Here is a 20,664-nt window from a genome sequence, read left to right as displayed (position 1 = left end):
AACTTATGAGGGTTGCTTCAAGGAACATGGGGTGTAACATATTTCCAGATTATCTAGGCAAATTGGCCACTAGATTGTCAAATGCCTGCGAGAATGTGAAAATTGATGATTTTTTGATGAAAGGCAAATTTTAATTTGAACTAAATATCATTATTTCTAACCTTCTAATGTCTCTGAAAGTCATTTGAATAAAAATATCCATAAAAGACTGTAACTCCAAACTTTCACTACTCTCCTCTGCACTGTGATTTTGTGCTTTGACCTTCTTGTTTAATCTCTTCCCCCTATCCCCACCCGATCGTGGCACAATACATACTGCTGCTCGAAGTCTCAATATATATATATGGACTGATTTGAAATGAACAGAGCATACATCAGTGGTGTAGTAGCTGGAAATAAGGTGATACATTGAGAAAAATGAAAGATACAATGAAATAATATATGAAAATGACTATATAAATATACATTTATATGTACATTACATTCATGGCCTTAAAAGAGTAAGAGACTATAACAGGATCAGGGTTGAGTGGAGCACTAAGTGGGGCATGGGCTTGTAGCAAGCTGAGCGTATAATGGGCAATCTTTAATCTCAAATGTAGGTGTTCCACATCGTCCCATAATCTGATCAGCCTCATGGTGAGTTTTCATTATAGGATCTGTCCCAGATTTCTCTTTAAGGAGACAGCCTTGAGTAGCTATTCGGTGCAGGCGTAATTCTTTGCAAAAAAAAGCCCACCTACCAGCCAATGTGGCAACATCCTCGTGGCAATTTCTCCTGCGTATTAATCAGATCAACTGGTGAGCGCACATTAGTATAAACGAGGATCTCGAGGCTTAAGTGATGGATGACATGTATGAGCACACAGAACATGTTGTGCTGGAAAAATATATTTTTCTCCATTTTTCATTTCATTAACACAAGTGTACGTGTGTGTGTGTATATGAGTGTGTGTGTTTATAATAATTGAACAGTAGTAAAATAAAAAAAGTCACAAAACACAAAAGGTGTAAATAGCCCTTTTTTTTAAAACAGAAAAATCACGAGTCTATGACCTGTGATCAGAAGTAAACTCCACTCATGGAGTGCACAGACAAACTCCGCATGTATACAGCCACACACAAGCGTACCCCACACACACACCTAGGTCTTCGCAATCGCAATCATCATCAGTACAGTACAGAGCACGCTGTGACATCAATCCACTAATCAGCATGATCAGATGACGTCTCCCACTCAAAGTGCCTTCCCACAGACGGTAAGAAAAAACAGCTCTGAGCTCCAACCACCTGTTTCACTCACTGAGAAGGAAGTTTCATTTCAGCGGTGAATATCTTGACAGCAAAAACACATTTCTTCATAGCTGTCATGAGCGACAAAAGAGCGACTGAGCAAGCTATGCCACATTTTTAATTTATTTTTTATAGCTATTTATAGCTACTGCAGTTGGGTCTGTTTGTTTGCCTTTCAGCTACAGCCATTTAGTTATCCCTTCTAATGGTATATGACAGACTGCTCTTTGAGACTACTCTTTGGCTGTGTGCAGTGACTTCCTCACACTGACAGCAAGACAAAAATCACTGCCCCGAGACAAAAACAAACAAACAACAACAACAAAAAAAGGTAGTATCATACATAGACCCTCAGAAAACATCATGTTGTTCTTTACATCCAGTCCGATCCATTTTCTACCTCTTATCTGGATCCAGGACCGAGTGGCAGTCAACTCAAAATTGTGCAGATCTTGCTCGCCTTGGTGATTACCTTGAACCTTTCTGGGGGTCTGCAGGGCATTCCCAACCAGCTCAAGTGATTTCTTTCAGTTTGAAGAAGCAAGCGCTCTACTCTAAGATCCTCCTCCTTGTTGCTGTTTGCATTTACATGTGCAGATTAAATGACAGAGCACGTTAATCAGCCATTTCCCCCTTGTTTCCATTATTTGTGCTACACTAAGCTACAGCAACTGTCTCCTGGTTCCATTTTCATCTCAACAAACATGAGCGCTAATAGTCTTCCCATCCATCACTGATGTGAACGAGCATATTTACATCCTCAATGGGGATCCATCCTCAATTAGCAGAATAATGGATTTATCTGACTGGTTCAAATTAAGTTTTGCTGTTGAGTATTTTCAATCTTTATCAGCTGCTTCAGTGGATTTTAATTGCTTTTTTTTTTAATGTACAAATTTTGTGAGTGATTGGAGGTGTCATGATGATGATCACAGAAAGAAGGCAGGCAGAGGGCCACACGTGTGCACACAAATGCAGAGCCAGCACGCACCTACTTCTGCACTCACACACATAATTACATAGTGATATTTACAGTTATCTACAGGTATCTTTTCTGAACTTCAAACTTCTGATGTTTGTAAATTCAGTCAGCCCTATTTTCCCATTTTGAAGATTTCTTGTGTTTTCTTACAGCAGAGATATTCCTCTGCTCTTTACCTTTGTTCATTTTTCATTGGATCAGTCTCACTTCCTTTTCCCTGCTTTACACCCCCTTTTCTTTTTTAGGCATTCAGTAACACTTTTTTAACCTTTCTTATCTACACTGTTTCTGCAAACATATCTCAATGCAACTGGCTTCAGTTGAATTTGTGTAAAGTGCTACAACTGGTTATTGAGAGAATTTGGAAAACTAATGGTTGAATGATGGCAAAGGTACTCTTGCAGTCTTTATGATGCTTACAAACCTCTTTCATAGGCACAGATACACATGTTCATGGATGACACACACAAACACACAATCATAGACACACGACTCATCCATCTGTGGTTCCTGCCAAGCGATCTGTGTTTATCTGGCTGACCTAATATTCTTATATTGGCAGAGAAGAAGATGTTTGAATGTCTTTTTAAATGTGACATTGCACAGGGCGTAGCAGGCCGGATTAATGGTGCTGTTGATATAGCATAGCCAGTAACCAATAGTCCATACTGTGTTGGGGATACAGCTAGAGCAAAACGTGTTAATAAGCACCATCACGTTGTAAGGAGTCCAAGTGGCAACAAACGCTACCAGGATGGCCATTATGGTGCGGGTAACTTTTTTCTCCCGTGACGGTGCTGCTTTCTTCTTCTTGTTTGGAGGTTGCTTAGTCATCTTCACAATCTTCCGAGCCACATGGTTCTGCCGCTCTGAGGTTGGGACAATCTCAACAGTGGCATTAGATGGTGTGTAGCAGTCACCTTTGGGCGATTTAGTCTTGATCTTAATGCATGTCAGCTTGGAGCCCCCTGCTTTGGCTCGCTGACGTGTGATTGGCTGGTTTGTCTCAAGACTGGAGTTGGCTGTGGATGGTGCTGGTTCCTCATCCTTCTGATTGGAAGCAGCCACACTGCCAGATGTTGAGTCATTGGAGCTTTCCTTTTCCTCTCCAGGAGTACAGTTCTCCCTTGCTGCATCATCACCTTCAGTTTCTCCCTCAGCAGTGGTTGAGGAAGGCCCTTTGCCATTCTGCAGTTTTCCGTCATGCTGGTTTGCCCCATCAGCAGCATTCTGGCTTTGCGAATGCCCCGCATCTTCCCCTGGTACATTGTTGTTGTTAGATTTTGGAGTGTTGTTTCTCCTCTGGCCTGGTGAGATAGATTCAGGGATTGCTCCGGATGGCTTCCGGTTGTCCTTCTTCACACGGCTCTTGCTTGCTCTTGAGATCTGCCAGTAGAGCTGAATCATGATGATGACAGGTAGGTAAAAGGCGGCAATGGCTGTGCCAAAAGTAACGGCAGCATTGGAAAAGAACTGGATATAGCACTCCTTCTCAGGCACTGTCCGTCCACCCACAATGAACTGCCAGAAGAGAATAGCAGGCGCCCATAGGATGAAAGACAGGACCCAGGCAGCCGCAATCATCATTCCTGCCATTTTGGTGGTCCTTTTGACAGGGTAGGTGAGGGGCTTGGTGACACAGAAGTATCTATCAAAGCTTATGATGAGAAGATTCATGACAGATGCATTGCTGACAACATAGTCCAATGCTAACCACAAGTCACACACCACTGGCCCCAGGGGCCAGTAGCCAATCACTATGTAGACTGTGTACAAGTTCATCGAGCACAGTCCAATAATGAGATCAGCACATGCAAGGCTGAATAAAAAGTAGTTGTTGACAGTTTGTAAGTTCCTATTAACTTTGATGGAAAGCATGACTAGGATATTTCCAATAACTGTAACCAAACTGAGGGAACCAGCCACCAACACGATGAACACCACCTCCACAGTCTTGTAGGCGCTTTCGCTCTCTTCCACAACTTCTGTGTCATTGCCTTCAGAGGCATTCCAATATGTGAAATTGAATGCATCCATGGCATTTGGTCTTTTGTTGCCACCTCCTACTCAGATGGAACCTACAAGAGAACAAAAGAGAGACGATTTGTAATAAGGTGCAAAGGATGACGGTGATAGCTTCAGCATTTCAGTTAGCTAAAGCCTATTTTAGATGCATATACATTGTATGCACTTTATTTTTTTCTTTTCAACTGTGAAAGCTGAGAAACCCACAGTAACTTATTTTTAACTTAACTTAGCAAGCCAAGTATTTTCTCACATATAGTCAAGGTACCTAATCCAAAATACATTAATATATGCTGATTGGCACCAAATTAAAATTAAAACAGCAAATGACAGCAGCACTTATCAGCACACTTGATAAATATACTTTCAGAATGCTACAAAAGATGCGATGCCATCTTCCAACCTGTAATGGTACAAGTAGAGCAGATGATAATCGAGATTCATTACAAAAATGTGAAATATGCTTCTCTAAACCATCAGTATGGGCAATATGACCCTTTCTGTTTCAAACTAGCTTTTAGCCCTCCTAAAAGCAATTCATCAGATAACAGTGGCAATTTTGGCCACACACTAATTAGCTTGATAATTGGAAGCACAGGTATCAGGCACTTATATTTTTCATAATCACTGCATGAATAACATCTACCCATTAGACACCTGCCTCATTATAGAGAAAAAAAAACCCAAAAGGTCCCTGAGAGGCAAAAACCTAATGCACATCAGTGACTGATGAATAATAAGATATGTAAAAATAAATCGAGGTAGGATATGAAATGAGGATATCATGATGACAGATCACCCTGTGCCAGACTGGCGACCTGTCCAGGACGCACCCTGCCTCTCCCCCCTGTGATAGCTCAAAACACGCTCCAGCTCCACCATGTCTTTAGTCAATTAGCGGAAAGAAGAAGATGGCTGGATGGACAGATGGATGATGACATGGTCATGGTAATAGAAATGTTCACATATAGGACTGTTTGTTTAATATGCAAATCCTTTTTAATGCACATATAAACAAAGGATAAATAACTTTCATAAATTATTCCTTTTAAACCAATGTCTAGTACAACATAATTTTACTTCAGTCAAGAGTCAAACTCACTCTGAAACCCCCTTATGTCAACTGATCTCAGTGCCTGCTAGCTTCAGTGCATATCTCAACACATCTTTGAACATCCTAGTGGTAAAATAGAACATGCTGAGCCCACATAGAGTTTAGCTCATCTTTGCTGCTGCTTCTGCAAGCTGCTTTGCAACCCCCTTACAATACAATTTCTCACTTAATGTCATGTCTGTTGTCACTGATACTTGTTCCATTTTATCTTTGAGATCTTTGTGTATGTGTATGTCAGGGGGAGGGGAGGCCTCAGGACAAAGCCATACCTCTAAATCTTAATTGCTGCAGATGATTGATAGCCATTTTTATGCCACTGTTGTGGTCCCAACTGGACTGAATTTGGTTAAACATGCAACAACATACCTGTAATGTTTTCTTTGCTATTTTTTAAAACCATGTACATATAAAAATGTATTTATTTATTAATCCCCAGTGATTAAAGCTTACTAGGTGTTAACACTTGATGGATACACTTTCAAACTAATACCGTAATACCTAATGACTAGTTTGGGGCTTGAATTATTGTCCTTTCATGTCTTCTTCATGTGTTTCTAAACCCATATATTAGCTAATGATGTTTTATTTAAAATTACTATTCCTTTAAACCAAGGCAGGGTTGCTGCATACATTCTTAAAAAGAGCGAGGAACTGTGTGATTATACACTACACACATCATGTTACCAAGAGTTCAATGAAAACTTTAAAAGGAATTATTGACAATTTGAGCTAGCATTTTAACTTCAAAGACATTTTCCAACTTGCATTTAAAAATTCTTTTCATACAGCACTATAAACTTCTTTGGATTCCCAAGTGACCCACTAGTTCTCCCTTTTAATCTTAAACACTCATCGGTGTTGTAGACCTTGCTTTGATTTTAAAAGCACTGCTCAGTTCTGCGCATACTGTGCTAGAGTCTTTTGAAATTATGAGTGATGTGTCTTAAGGTGGGTCAAAATTCTTTGAGTCATTTCAGTTGCTTTTTTGCAGGTTTTATGGCACTTGGTGACCTGTTTAGTGTTTTTACGCAAACACCTTAACGTACTCAAACTTTGTTCAGCCTCTGAACTGAAGGTTCAGGTATTAGTGGTACTCTTTTGCTGTGATTTAAAAACCAACCTTAATGTTACCCAATACGTTTCTTGACATTGCAGCAAATATAAATCAAAGCATATTTGGCTAAAAACTGCTAGATAAATCACCAACACATACCCCTGTCCATACAACACCTTGAATTTAATTACACAAGACAGAAAATCAAATTGTTTGTTCTTCGGGGATAAATGCCAAATCTGAAAAGTGTAGACAAACTGGAAAATCTGTCTCACTCATTTGTTTAAGAACACACACCTACAATCCTCTATCATATAAAGTAGTGTAGCTCTCTTCCAAATTTCCTTTCATTCAGCTTTCTTCAGTCTACATTTAAGCAGTCTTTACATCCAAGTTTTTTGCTTGAATACAGTTTAATGTAACAAAAGGTTAGTGACCAATCCGATCATTTCTCTGTGACGCTTCTCCAGCTTGAAAGCTGTCTTGTTCAAGACTTTGCCATTTTGGTCTAAGGTCTTTAACCGTTGAGCCCAGTGAGTAACTAGTGAACATTCACTTATCTGCTGTGCCAGAAATCCCTAATCATTGCATTAGGCATGGAGCTAAGCTTGTCTAATCCGCATAAAATGTTTAAGTCCACCGATTTACATTCAAAAACACTAACAATACAAATGGGACACACTTGTGACTTGCTTCAGCCAAGTGGATTAGAGAAGTAAAGGGGATCAGTATAGATGGTCATAGCACTGTTGAGACAGTTAACTCCCCTAGCTGCTCTTTGTCCACCTCTAGCTGCCATAAGCTATGTCCCCCACCTGAAATCTCTTCCACAACAGGGCGAAAGCTGGGCCCCTGCTAGAGTCAACTAAAAATGCACAAATCCTTTTTAAGCTCAATGTGGGCAGCCATGGTTTTCCAAAAGCAGACTTAGGGGCCCAGACTTGGTTTAAAAGCATCACTTTATTTAAAGGAAGCCATTAGACACCCCTTCCAAGGAAACCCATTTATTTACTTTAGCTTTACTGTTGTGCTTTTAGCTGAAAACCTCATTAAACATCTTTATCTTAGCTCCTTAAGAAGAATTGAGGAACATTAATAAGCCATTACTGAACAGAAGCAAGATGTTTTTGCTGTAGTGTGACTGGTAGACATACTGGCACTGCAGCCTGCTGAGCAGCAGTTCAATTGTCGTCACCTGGGGAGAGCAGCAGTGGCACTCTTAGCATAGCTATCAATCATGGAGCTTACCTGCATCTCTCAGTACTACAGTAGTCAGGTACCACTGCATCCGACAGAGCCCAATCAGAGCATGAGTGGCACCTCAGACAGATGAATATTCAGATATTTTTCACTTATTCTGTAAAGTTTTTTAAAGGATTAACATAATCAGTCACAGATGATGTAATAAAAAATAAGTTTGTTGTTTGTTGTAATTTGTGCTCTGCAACTCAGAGAATTAAATGTGTGTCAGTGGGTCCAGTAATCCTAAATTTGCCATTTTTGTTTAAATTGTTTTTATTTAAAAAAAAAGGTGACAAGTCAGTTGCTACCATGGGAAGACATGACTAAATGAGCTTCAGTATTGTTCTGTGTTCAGATGCTGGTATTCCTAGAGCTGGCTCACTAGAGCTGAAAATTGCGTATGCCCTCTGGGAAACAGAGAGGGCCAACCTCTCCCTTTCACGTCTTATGTCCTCACTCTGTCTCTTCTGCTGGACTCCAGGCTAGCCAGATATAACAAAAAAAAAAGCCCAAAGTGAAGCCAGAAACACTTGGTGCATTTAACCCTAAGTTAAAGTTTGTGATTTAAAATTAATCAGAAAATAACTAATCACTTACACAATAGTTTTGCCAGAGACAGACAACAAATGTGGCTTTCTGTCCGCATGGCTTCAACCAAAAATATATAAAAGATTGCTTCCAAATGTTCCACCATTGTAGCTGAACTTAAACTGATGCATTTGACTGCTCCTAGCGTCCAGATTTCCAGCCCCCATCTCTGAGCACTGATCCCAAGCAAATCCCAGGGCACTTGCACCCTGCTTTCTGTGATTATATGCAATTTCATTGCAGTCCCTCTCCATGGGAGCGTGCAAGGTTAGGCCTTCGTTTAGTTGCTGTTTGCACAGAAGCATGACTGGAATGTAAAAACCCCGCATTGCTACAGTCCAGCTCATCCACGGGGGTAAAGATTTATTTAGCCCTATTGTCAGGGGTTATACCAGTTTACTGAAAAAGACAGTTTTCAAAAAGAAAAATCACTGCTTTTTTTGCTCATCTAAGTTTGAGGGTTCTTTATTTTGGGCAAAATGAGCAGACGCCTTAAAAAAAAGAAACAAAAAACAAAGAGAAGTGTTATAAATACAGCTTTAATAATAGGTAATATGTGAGCAGGTTAAACGGGCTCTTATCTTTTTGGAATCAGATTTTAGGTTAAGCTAAGCAGGTTTAGTTGGGATTAAACATTTTTGTTTTTTTGCCTTTTTGTAAACTAATCTTCAGTTGAGTTGTGATTCAGACAGGGATACTGACCAAGATGGGAGATACTCAGAGACACAGAAATGCATACAAATATTTTTTTGGGGAAAAAAAAGTCCAGCAGGAAATGAAAACTGTTCTGATAACCATCAAAACAACACAGCATCCCAGTGTTCTGATGGCTACCAAACGATCCAAATCTTGAGCTGGAGTGTAATTGCAAATTTGCATTCATTTCCTCAGGCCCCTTCGACTGTCTCAGGGATATCAGACTGTGAGTTATAGAGCTTGACAGATGCCTGTAGAGATTCAGAGTAAATATTTATACTGTGAATGATCAAAGCTCTTTGCTAATCCATTTTCTGTGATTTATTGGATATTGGATCTCTGTGGTAATCCTGATAGGTAATACCATGGCAAAATCTTCCTGGATGTTGTCATGGAAAGAGACCCAGCAGATTTCTCAACAGGAAGCACCCTGTCAAAACAACTCACTATTTTCAAAAGAACAGTGGTTATACTTAACGGGTGAGTGCAGGCAAACTCTTGAGAAAGTACTCTTTGGCTCCTTTCCAGTGTTATTCTTGAAGTCTCTACCCAGATATCATGACCATGGCTAATGGATGGCATCACCCGTGAAACTGAGAGACAAACTTTCTTCTGACCAACACAAATTCAGTACAATACCTGCATCTGCTTGTCAGACTCAGGCTCTGCCTTAAGCCGTGTCCCCTCTGGAAGTGATTTGCTCATTGTGTATTGCTTTGTCACTGATGGTTGGGTGCTAGTAGCCATTACAGGCTCTAGTCCAGCACTTTCTTTCATGAAAACATCATTGGAAATATACTATTTAAGGCATAAATAGAGTTCTTCAACTCTTAATTGTTTTTGCAATTTTTTTATTTCCTCTTGAATGATATTCCAAAGCTCTCTTGCTGTTGGTTGCCTTTCATTCTGCTCTTTGTCAACATGATCCCACACTCCTTCAATAAAGTTAAGGTCTGGGTTGCGGGAAGGCCAGTTCATGATTGATGGTGTTCCACTGTGTGATTGTGTGTTTTTCTATCCAGGTGTGCTTTTACTGCCGTTGGCAGTGTGTTTGGGATCATTGTCATGCTGAAAATGAAGCCACTGCCAATCAGATGCTTTCCAGATGGTACTGCATGATGGCTCTAAAAGTGACGGTACTTTTCTGCATTCATAATAACATAGATTTAGACAAGAACCCCAACATCACTGGCTGAAATGCAGCCCCAAACTATAACAGATGCTCCACCATGTTTGACAGCTTTTGTCCTCCACTTTTCTGGTTTTCTCAATTATTTTAAGGACACACTACATGTCATTACATACAATGCCAAGATTTGAGAATGCCAAATAGAATTTTATGCCTTTTCATTTGTTAAATTTGGTATTTCACATAGATTCGACTAAAGAAACTAAAAAAAAAGTGTTTTTACAACAGGCTACTAGTAATTAAGTAAGTGCTTAAAGATACAGTTGTTTGTAAGATTTTGTAAGAATGATTCTTTTTGATATGTGTAGACTTATACCTTTGATACCTTGAGTTAGCTGTCTTTTCTCTGCTTGAATGATTCACAGATCCGTGTTAAGTGGCTTAGATAGAAAAAAGTCCAAAAAGTTCAGAGTACAACAAAAACCTTTGAAACACCTTTAAAAAGCCTGGAGAACTATTATTCAAGGCCATTTTAATAAACTACTGCCTCCTTGGAAGCGAAATACAAATAAAAGTGTGCTGGCTCGAGACTTTTGCACAGTACTATGTTTACTACCCAGTAATGTCAATCAGCGGTGTCCTGCACTGTCATTCAACGCCGCTTTAATCTCTGAAAATGAACAAAGCTGACCTTAGAATGTGCCCATTTGATGTCGCCAGCAGTTTCACCAGTCTCTGCTTGAATATCACTGACTTTCTGTGGACGTCACACTGCTGCTAGACACTTCCTGTGTGACTGAGGCTTCACACTTAGGCTTTGAAAGGAAATACTGGGCATTACAGTATCTCAGAGAGTGGAGAGATAATTGAGCTACATTAGTGGATAACTTGGTGCTTATTTTTATATGGTCCCATTTGGCAGACATGCAAGCTGTACTCAGCTGTATAAAATTTAAATGATAGAGTTGTGCAGTGCATTAAAACCGAAACGTAACTTGAATAAGGCATTTAAACCCAGATTGCATTTTTAGCTATGTAAACCTGGCCAGTTACTGTAATATGTTGTAAATGTCAGATTCTTGTTTTTTTTTTTGTTGTTGCAAAGATAGTGTTTACATCTATCAATTACAATCACAAAAAGCATCAATGAGATCCAGAACTCACCCCCTGCGGTGCCAATAGCACATGCACTAAGTCCTGTGTTATAGAGGACTTATGTGTCTTATGATTACCTCAATACTTGACTGGTACCTCCCATCTTGGGCAGCTCTGACGAACTCTACACTAATGATATTGTTTTCAGAGCATGTGATATGTAAAAATGCATTAGGGTATTTCCCAGTTTCCCTATTCTGTATAAGGTTAATCTCTACAATAAAAGATAAAAGGGGGGATCTTAGAATCCCTCGCCATCTTGATCTTCACAACAGATCATAAGATCCTTTTGAAGCTAAACATCACAACTTCCAGGGTCATAGCAGCATGTAGCCTCTTTAACGTGATAAGATTATGATTCACTAATGGGAGTATTAAATCTTTATTAAAAAAATGGTAGTGGCTTCTTATTAAAAGTTAGACAATAGCATTCTGCATGAGAGGATGTAATTACTGGGACAACCTCTCTTTTGCAGGTGTGACACAGCCTCTCAAACCCAGACCTCTCTAGCAGTGCTTGTGTTAAGTGGACACGAAGCAAGGGGTACTAATGGAGGGTTAACAAGCAGGAAATGACATTCAAGCAGGTGGAAAAACAAGCTGTAATAATCTGCAAACAGTCAACTACTCACAAATTCCCCGTGGAACCTGTAGGTGGCCATGTGTCACTGTGCACAAAGTGCTGGGAACGAGTTCAGAATGTACACAGGAGAATTTACTTGTCTTTCAATGCATATATTAGGAGAGCAAGAATACAGACATTGGTCACACTCCTCCCTGTCTTCTGTTTTACGGTCGTCCAAGTTTAAATCAAGTGGCTGCAGCACTCCTGTTTGATGTGTCTTGATGAATTGTCCCGAGGCTTGACAGCGAAAGGCTCACAATTATTTTACTGTGACCTTTTGATGTGCACTTCATATAAATTATGTTCATACTGATTCGGTGCAAATTATCTTCAGCACTGCGGGAATGTCATTTTAAGGTGTCCTTTAGTCTGCTACCCCCCCCCCTGCCTCTTCGGTGAATGCTCAAGAGATCTGTCCATAGATATTCCAGCTACTTTGCTATAGCAGCCTCGACGCCATCTGTGAAAAATGACGTTTGACCTCCGCTGTTGTGTTCGGAATTAACCTGACACGTTAAAGCCAAAATAAGAAAATCAACACATTTTGAAGCATGTTTTAGGCTTCTCCTGCGTGTATATTAAACCAGCCTCGAAGAACCGAGTGAACTTATTTTGAACAAATACAGGTCAATGGAAAGAGCTTTTACAGTTCTCGCTGCACATGACAGTTTCAAAGCCGTCCTGTCTGGTAAATATCACAAGCCTTCTGGGATTCAAAAACACTGGAGCTCAGCCAGTAATGAACGAACAATGTCCTCAAGCAAGCTAGGAAAGTAAGGGGGACGAGTCAATTTTCCTCCTGTCATACAAAAGAAACCCTGCAACAGCTACGACTTGATAAACACCGTCACGCTACCTACTCAAACGCTCGCTATCTTGCCTCTCGCTTCACATTAAACATTTTATTTCATACAAATAATTCACCCTCGACTGAAAAACCCCGCACCATGTATACTCTGCTGATTTGGTTTTAATTAGCAGATTTCCATATTTCTAATCATAATTGCTTCTCAAGAGTAGAGCTGTGAGCTTCTACCCCACCTAGTACAATTTCATTAGTCGGATTCTCAGTGGGGAATTTTAGGGACTTATTTTAGTGTAAGTAACATCAGATGTGTTTCCAATGTCAGCGCAAATATCCTCTCTCATCCCCACCTAAAAATACCATCATCATTATCTTTCCTAAAAAATCCAGGGCAGGCGGAAAAACAAAAAAGAACAACAACAACAACAACAACAACAACAACAACAAAAACGGGGCTTGTAAGACATTACCTCTTTTGCTTTTTCCTTTTGGAAATTGTCCCAGGTGTTAGCTAATACATGACAAACATTTTTTTACCCGGCACCAAGGACATTTGCAGCAGCTCTCAAACAAGCTATAATCAACAGACAAACATATTAACCAACATCTGGCAGGCGAGCCATTTCTCTGGTGAGATGCTTCACAACACTGGCAGCCCACAACAGCCTGCGTGTTTGTGTGAGGCTAAAGCCATGGAAGTAATAATGCAATAATGTAAAGAATAATGTACAATGATCACAATAGACATTATTCTTTCCACACTGTGCATGCAGAAATCCTTTGAATTTGAAAAAGTGTATTGAGCTGTATGCTTCTCCCATACAGAATATGCCCACTTTTCATTATCTAATCTGTGCCTCATGTGGGCAAAAATAGCACATCAATGACTGTTCTTGCACAATACACGCACATTCCTTTTACCACGGCTCCTCTCATGCAGACCTGCTGCAGCTGAAGCTATGACTCAGATTCAGATGTGATCCTAAGGAAAAGGAGCCACTGCTAAGCTTTGCTTAGGTAGGAGCACTGTCATGTATTTTATAAGTGGCAATGCTGTTTCTTTTCTCATTGTCGCTATTAGCCAAGAACATCTTCAGAGTTTGGTTTTCCCCATAAGGATGACAGAAGCAACATAGAAAAGCCTGTTTCCATTCTTAGATCGCCTCTGGGACCCCCCAACCCCCGTCACTGATTCTTCATAGAATGCATGATAATGAACCAACCTGCTACTGTCTCCTGGTAATTTCTGGCTCATTACCGAGTTCACATAGAGCACGGACATGGATGCAATAATCATCTCACGCAGGTGAAGCACCGGGCCTTCTTTTCACAGGCATTGTTCAATTAAATCCTGCTCATGGGTGCCAGCATTGAAAAAGCAAATAGTGCCACATTTCCTATTATTGTAATTTTAAGGGTAGGTGTTGCAGACATAATTCAATTTTTATCTACTGAAGAGCTTGAGCTTGCACGACTATGAAGAATAAAAATAAAATATAAGACAGTGTCTGCTGTAAACAAATGGAAAGGTCACCTCCTATTAACTTGCTGCAATGTTGCCTCTGAATAATGAGACCGCGTTACGCAACTAAGCTCTCAGACTTTGTATGGTGAGTACTTCTGATTGTTCCATGGGGGTCAGCGTAGACTGACTTTAGACCTGACATTTTAATTCAGGCCAATGAGCAATTATAGCTAACTCTTTGACTGAAGTAAGCTGAGCTGGAAGAACAGGAACCTGTTAATGTCAGTTTCCAAGTGTCACTCTCAAAAGGTTTGACCGTTTCTCAAAGGGTGTCAAGCACATAAGGTTTTATTGAGCTACTGAGAACAAATTCAAGAGAAGCTGTGTGAAATTAAATAGACTCAGGCTGTAGTATTAGAGAAGATGATTTTACAGTTTTTCCCTGTTAAATAGAAAACGTTAATGTGCCTGAGTCAGAAAAATGAAGCCACTGAAGAAGCGAATCAGCATTCAGCATTGTGCAGCCACCATAGTTGGTTGGCTGCACAAAAAACTCTGAACGGGTTGCAGTCCTATGGAGGTGTGTGATCCTATGGCAAAACAGCTCTCTGACTTTACGTCTGTAAACACTTTGCTGCTAGGTTTGTGGGCTCAGTCAGTCATTTAAGTTCATGATGAATAAAAAAATAAGCCTTTTTTGTAAATTTTGATCATACTGTGTTTCAAAATGGAGAATTATCTCTGGTATGAAAACACACACTTGTTGTCTAACAATTTATGATTGACAAGTGTGTGTAATGAGCATACAGTTTAACAAGTCATTCTGATCCTCACTGTCATATCTGTTTTTCTTTTTCTGCAGCCGACACTGCGAGGCTTCAAATTAGGACTTCAGAAAACAATGGATGATGTCATGATAACTACTGTTCTTAAAATGTTTTTAGACCAGAAAACACAAAAACTTAACATTCTGTCAAAATAAATTGGACTTCTCTGAGAAGTTAAACATTAATCAAGTATAACAGTCACTCATTTTAATTTGTCATCTTAATCAACCAATAATAATGTGTTTTTTTATTTTTTTTCGGTTTTTTTGTAAAACACTAAATTAGAAAATTCATGAATAACAACAGTAATTATGTTTTAGCCTTGGAAATATCATTTCAATTAAAGAGCTTGTGCATACTCCTTGTGCACACCGTTAGAGAAACCAAAAGAAGAACAGAAAAACAAGAAGCAGTCAGAGATGGCAAACCCAGCAAGGCAGCTCACTCTCTGGGCACTATTGTATGTTTAGGGGAATGGTGCTGTATTTTTTATATTTTGTTATTTGCCCTTTTGAAACCTATTTTAATATACTTAATATACGCAGATCATTTTGAGCAGAAATATTTTGTATCAATTTTTATATATGTGGATATAATACATGTATAGCATCTATTCCATTATATAGTAAAAAATATGCTTATTCAGGAAACTTGTACATGTATTCAAATTGTTATGTATTTAAACATTTATAATCTGTTACTATATTGCACATGTGCCATAATAAAATAATAGGAGGTTAAAGGTAAAAGTTGATGTGATATTTTAAATCCTTTCACTGTACTTTTGATATGTTGACAATACACGGTACACAATGTTCCCACTAAGCTGCGCGCGTGCGCAATTGCACACTGCTGGCAGGTCTCTGTGCACAGAAAATCTGCGTTGCGCACAGAAAAAACAATCGAACCTGAATTGAAATGAAAATGAAAACTTTAACGATTCTGTTTTGCAGTGTTAGTCAGTGAGTGACTGGCTGCTCCTGTATGGGATTAGAACGATGCCACCTTATCCCATAGTCCAGCCAATAATGCGATTCACATTCGTATTCGTTGACAGGCTATGACAGCATCCTTATGTGCCGACACCAGTGTTTTAGCTAGCAAAGCCACGTTAATGGCAACATGTACAACCATTGGAGATGTGAGCAGGACAGACGGAACAATTGACCGAAAAAGTGTGGACTTTATACCAGTTTTTAAATTGTGTTGATAGGCCACGTAAAACCAGAGTTGTGATAAAAATATATGCAATGTTTGGTTTTCTTCCTGAATACTATTGTTGTTTATATTTACTGCGGGAAGAAACGGTAAAAACTGCGTTTTATAAGGAAAACTCGAAAGCACTCTCTGTGAGGAAACACAAAACAAAAAACCCCCACCCTTTCCTATTGGTGGAAAAATGTACCATGTCGACCAATCAAAAAATGATATGGCAACATGGCATTTAGTTGTTTAGGAAGGGGGAAGTTTTAGGAGTGACGGCGGTGTTTTGAGATGTGAGAGATTTGCCACGTTTAGCGCAAATCTTGTGTAGTTAGTGTGTAGTGTAGTCAATAGTTTTGTTGTGTGTGTCAGAACAATGAGGCGACTGCTGAATGTTACAGGTGTTACAGCAGTGATACATCTCCTGTTGTCAGGCCTGTCAGGCTGTTGTTCTCCTTCATCTCATAGTGGACAGAAATTATTTTTTGGAGTGGCACAAATGATTTGTGTGGCATCAAATTTGAGGCAGAACAGCTGATTGTTCTGTAAATAGTTTGAAATGTTTGTTTAAAAAAATGCCTTGGCTGCATTTTTAGGTAAACAGCTGCAAAAAACTTTGTTGTTTGCATAACTCAGTTACTTTTTTGAAGAAGTAACTATATAATTAATTGCCCAGCATTGGTCATTATATACTGTATTTTGCAGAGTTACAGGACTCTCTCCCAGACCACAGACTCAGACTCATGATACAAGTCAGAGTTTTATATAAAAAAAGAAAAAAAAAAAGTAAGTTGTGTTTTCAAAATTGGAGTTCAAGTTATTTTTACTTCTAATAGTGTTAACATACTACACAGGTCACGAACATTTTTTTTTAAAATTTTCATCGTAAGTGGGCTAAAGCAGTTAATTAAAAGTAGTCTAACATAAATGTAAATGCTGTAATTTGATTATTTTAATAAACCGTGTAACTTGGATGGATTCGATGCCGGCGTGACCACAGTGCACACGTCTGATGTTGCTCACAGTGGTCCAAGGGATCGCTCAGGGAGTTTGTGTGTTCGCTCAGACACATGAAAAATTAGAGGGAACATTGACGGTACACGTGTACAACGTGTTGTCGATTTTCAACCAATAAATCATTAAGTTGACCTTGAAAACCATGGTGGTTGTAAGCCAGGTTTTAATAAATTGCTAATAGTACCAGAATTCATTCAAAGCTTTTGAAGATATCGTGTTTAAAAACCAAATGCAACACACCCATGCATAAATGCATGCATGCACGCAAACGCTCAGAAAACCATAACCTCCTCAGTGGCTGTAGTGATTGTTTCATTTAACGCAGCTGGGGCATAAACCTTACAGTAGGTGCGATCTAGTAAATGCGTTAAGCACTGTACAAAATATATTACACATCCATTTAAAGCCAGTATATGCAAAATGTATTTCTGATTTGTATGTCTGTTCAAATTACACCGATGCAGCAATCCGTTACTTTCACTCCACTGGTCTCAGTTTTTACAGGTCAGATGCTCATGGACAAGAGTATCTGCCATATATTTCTGTAACTGTATTTGTGAGTGTGTAAGTTTAATGCTTTTTGTCTTTGAAGTGAACACATAGGTGTTAATTTAGTCTTTGTGTGACCACCTTTACCTTTACCTCAGAGCATTCAGTCTTGGAATTGACTTAGTCATGGCTAAATAGCTACACACAGACACACACAGACACACACACTGAGTGTTCTCAGTCCTCTTTATTTATTTATTTTTTTCTATCAAGGAGTGAATGAGGACCGCTGCCATTTCTCTGAGCATGATGGTGCTCTTTTGCTCACACTCTGAATCAGCATGCCTGTTTAAGCACTCTTAATCGCTCTGCCAGCATCACTCTCACCCTGCTACTGTCCTGTCCTCATTCCCCTGTATGTGTCCTGCCTGTGATGTATCACACTGGCACCATCCCTCGATAGAAAGCTGTGGTGCTCATTAAGATAAAGAAAGATAGCAAAAATGGAAAAAAGGCGGGGAAGGCGAAGGGAACGAGATAAAGCTTGTGCCTGTTGGATTTGTTCCACTTCATTGTTTCTGTATTATGCTTCCCATCCCCCTACTCTGTCTTTCTGCTGTTGTTCAGAGTTTAATGATAAAACACAGAGTTATGCTGCCCTTGTATAGGTTGTTCTATTTACAGTACCTGTTATGTTTTTTTGCCCTAAGCCAGAAGATGATTTACACTACAGTACTGTGAAGCTTTAATGGGAGTAAAGTACTGTTATACTTTTATCTATTTTTTAAAATGCTGCACCCAAATGAAAACTCAAGAGACTACAACAAACTGTTTCAGTGGAGTGTTATGGGACTTGTGGTCCAAAAACTACTGATGTATGAAGGCTCTCTGTGATTGTTCACTTGCAGAAAGATCTGTCTCGCGCTTGTAAAGAAGCAGCTTCGGCTATGTCAGATAAGACAGGAACGCAATATGCCAGAGCCAGTCACAAGTGGCCATCAGCATCTTGGCAGTAATCTGTGCTCTGAAGCCTCTTGGTGTCGCTGAAAATAAAGCTGACAGACGCTAATCCAAGGAAGTCAACCTTGATCTGAATAACAGATGCGTCATGACCAAAACTCAAAGTGTTCAAACCTGACGGGCTGTCAAACCATGTTGTTACAGGCAGACAATTTTGACAGAATCCACTTATGTGACCCTCCCGATTAGATTTCCACGTCACTCCTTCTAATATAACTGCTGATCAAAAGAGATTAGTAGTGGAGGAAAGCGATACCTAAAAGCATTTTTTCATCTTTTTTCTTTCCTTCTTTCTTTTTTTTTTTTTTTTTTTACATTTTACCTCAATGACCTCTCCAAAGTGGATCTGAAATGTTTTGGATATTATGAATAAAATTTCTGCTATTGCATAAAAGCATCCAGCCTTTATCTTCACTATATTTCACAGCTGTCAACTATTATAAAAGTCAGTTAAATACTTTTGCTTCACTATTGATTCCCTTCCAACATTTCTCATTTCCAACTGGTCTCATATTGACATTTGTTTGGGAAACCCCCTTCTTGTTATGCTGTTTTAAAGCGTGCCCCTTTATTGTCTGGTGTGCGGAGTAAAGCTCCAGAATACTTTTGTCTCTTGTCTCAAAGCATCAGTTTCAGATGTTAGGTGATTTCTACTGAAATTTCTGTACAATATGAAATTATACTTCAGGGTGTGCTTTGCACTGCAGCAGCTGTACAAGTCCTGACAAAAGGAAGCTGGAACTTGGAAGTGAGAGTGGCTTGTTTACTTACATTGCCTTGCAATGCTCGGAATAGGAATTCCTAGTAGCTGCATAGTGAAATAATCTTTATGGAGTATCAAAAGAAAAATAAATATCAGAGTTTAATGTTCTGAAAAGAAGGCATCACAGGGAGAGCTGCTGGCATGCTGTCAGAGGCATTTAGATTTTGCAAAGAGGGAATGCATGAAGGATTCTGAAAGACAAGATGCTCCTGAGTTACATTTGATTTATTTCAGGCATCTGTCTTTCAAGTAGGTCTTGACACTGGATTGAACCAACTGACAAGCGATGCTCTCAATATTTCAAAAGAAATAACATAAATTGCCAAACTGTGTAATGCTCAAAGAACATGTCACATCTAATACCGCAATGGCCTAAAAATAATGGACAAAACACAAGATGCACACCCAAACAATACCACTGTTGTGAAAACACTGTGTAAAAGAGAAAAAAGTAAAGAAAGCAAGAATCAGCCATGTAATTAGTCCTCCTTAGTCTGTCCTCCCCTTGCTTTTAGTATATCATTCCCTTCTGCTCTGATTGACAGTTTTATATTTTGGAGAAAGCATGCTACTGGACTTTTGTGCTTAAAAAACCCCACTCTCTCCACCATTTAAATGTGATTAATTGGCGTTTCAGATTTGCTGTAGCAACAACAGCGCACCTAACCCAACATTTCATCAAAACACTGTGCCTCAAGCCAATCAGATTCTTTCAACTAAGCAGTCATTAGCAGATCTGACACCAATGATGGCTAATTTGTTGACATTAGTATGTTAAATATCATGCAGTGTCTTAACTCTGAATCATAATTTGATTTTATTAAGAAAAATACTCTGAACTGCAAAAAAGTAAATATTTTTCAAGGTAAAAATATTTTATTAATGGATTAACATTAATAATGTCATGTGTACTGATGTCTGTGCTTTCAACATGTCCAGATCATGAATCACTTTACACAAATTAGTGACTTGGTGGTCTGAGCACACATCATTTAGCTTCTGTGGGCAACTGTTTTTTCAGGGTTTGAGTTGTTTTGGAGATATCATTTGTTAGAGACATTTAATTGCTTTTGTTATTCTACTGTTGCTTTGAGTGCTCGACTCCTGTTTTGTTTCCATTATATAATCCTGAGCATTTATTTATGGTGTTTAGAGTCCCAGTTACTGTTTCA

The 20,664-nt window shown here is 39.2% G+C and overlaps 1 protein-coding gene across 1 annotated transcript in view; it reads right to left on the bottom strand.

Annotated features, from left to right (window-relative positions):
• Positions 1-1,004: 1,004 nt before the first annotated feature.
• Positions 1,005-20,664, bottom strand: part of chrm2a (cholinergic receptor, muscarinic 2a) — a 77,868-nt gene continuing 58,208 nt past the window's right edge. Inside the window, exon 3 of the mRNA XM_005740829.1 lies at positions 1,005-4,353. Within this exon, the coding sequence (XP_005740886.1) occupies positions 2,804-4,312 (1,509 nt within the window). The 5' untranslated portion in view covers positions 4,313-4,353 and the 3' untranslated portion in view covers positions 1,005-2,803. The remainder of the gene's footprint in view (positions 4,354-20,664) is intronic.

The sequence above is a fragment of the Pundamilia nyererei genome, unplaced genomic scaffold (assembly GCF_000239375.1).
Source record: "Pundamilia nyererei isolate P.nyererei 1_Seehausen unplaced genomic scaffold, PunNye1.0 scaffold00104, whole genome shotgun sequence".
Taxonomy (NCBI): domain Eukaryota; kingdom Metazoa; phylum Chordata; class Actinopteri; order Cichliformes; family Cichlidae; genus Pundamilia; species Pundamilia nyererei.
The sequence above is the reverse complement of the archived record's forward strand: the minus strand, read 5'-3'. Positions and strand labels throughout refer to the sequence as shown.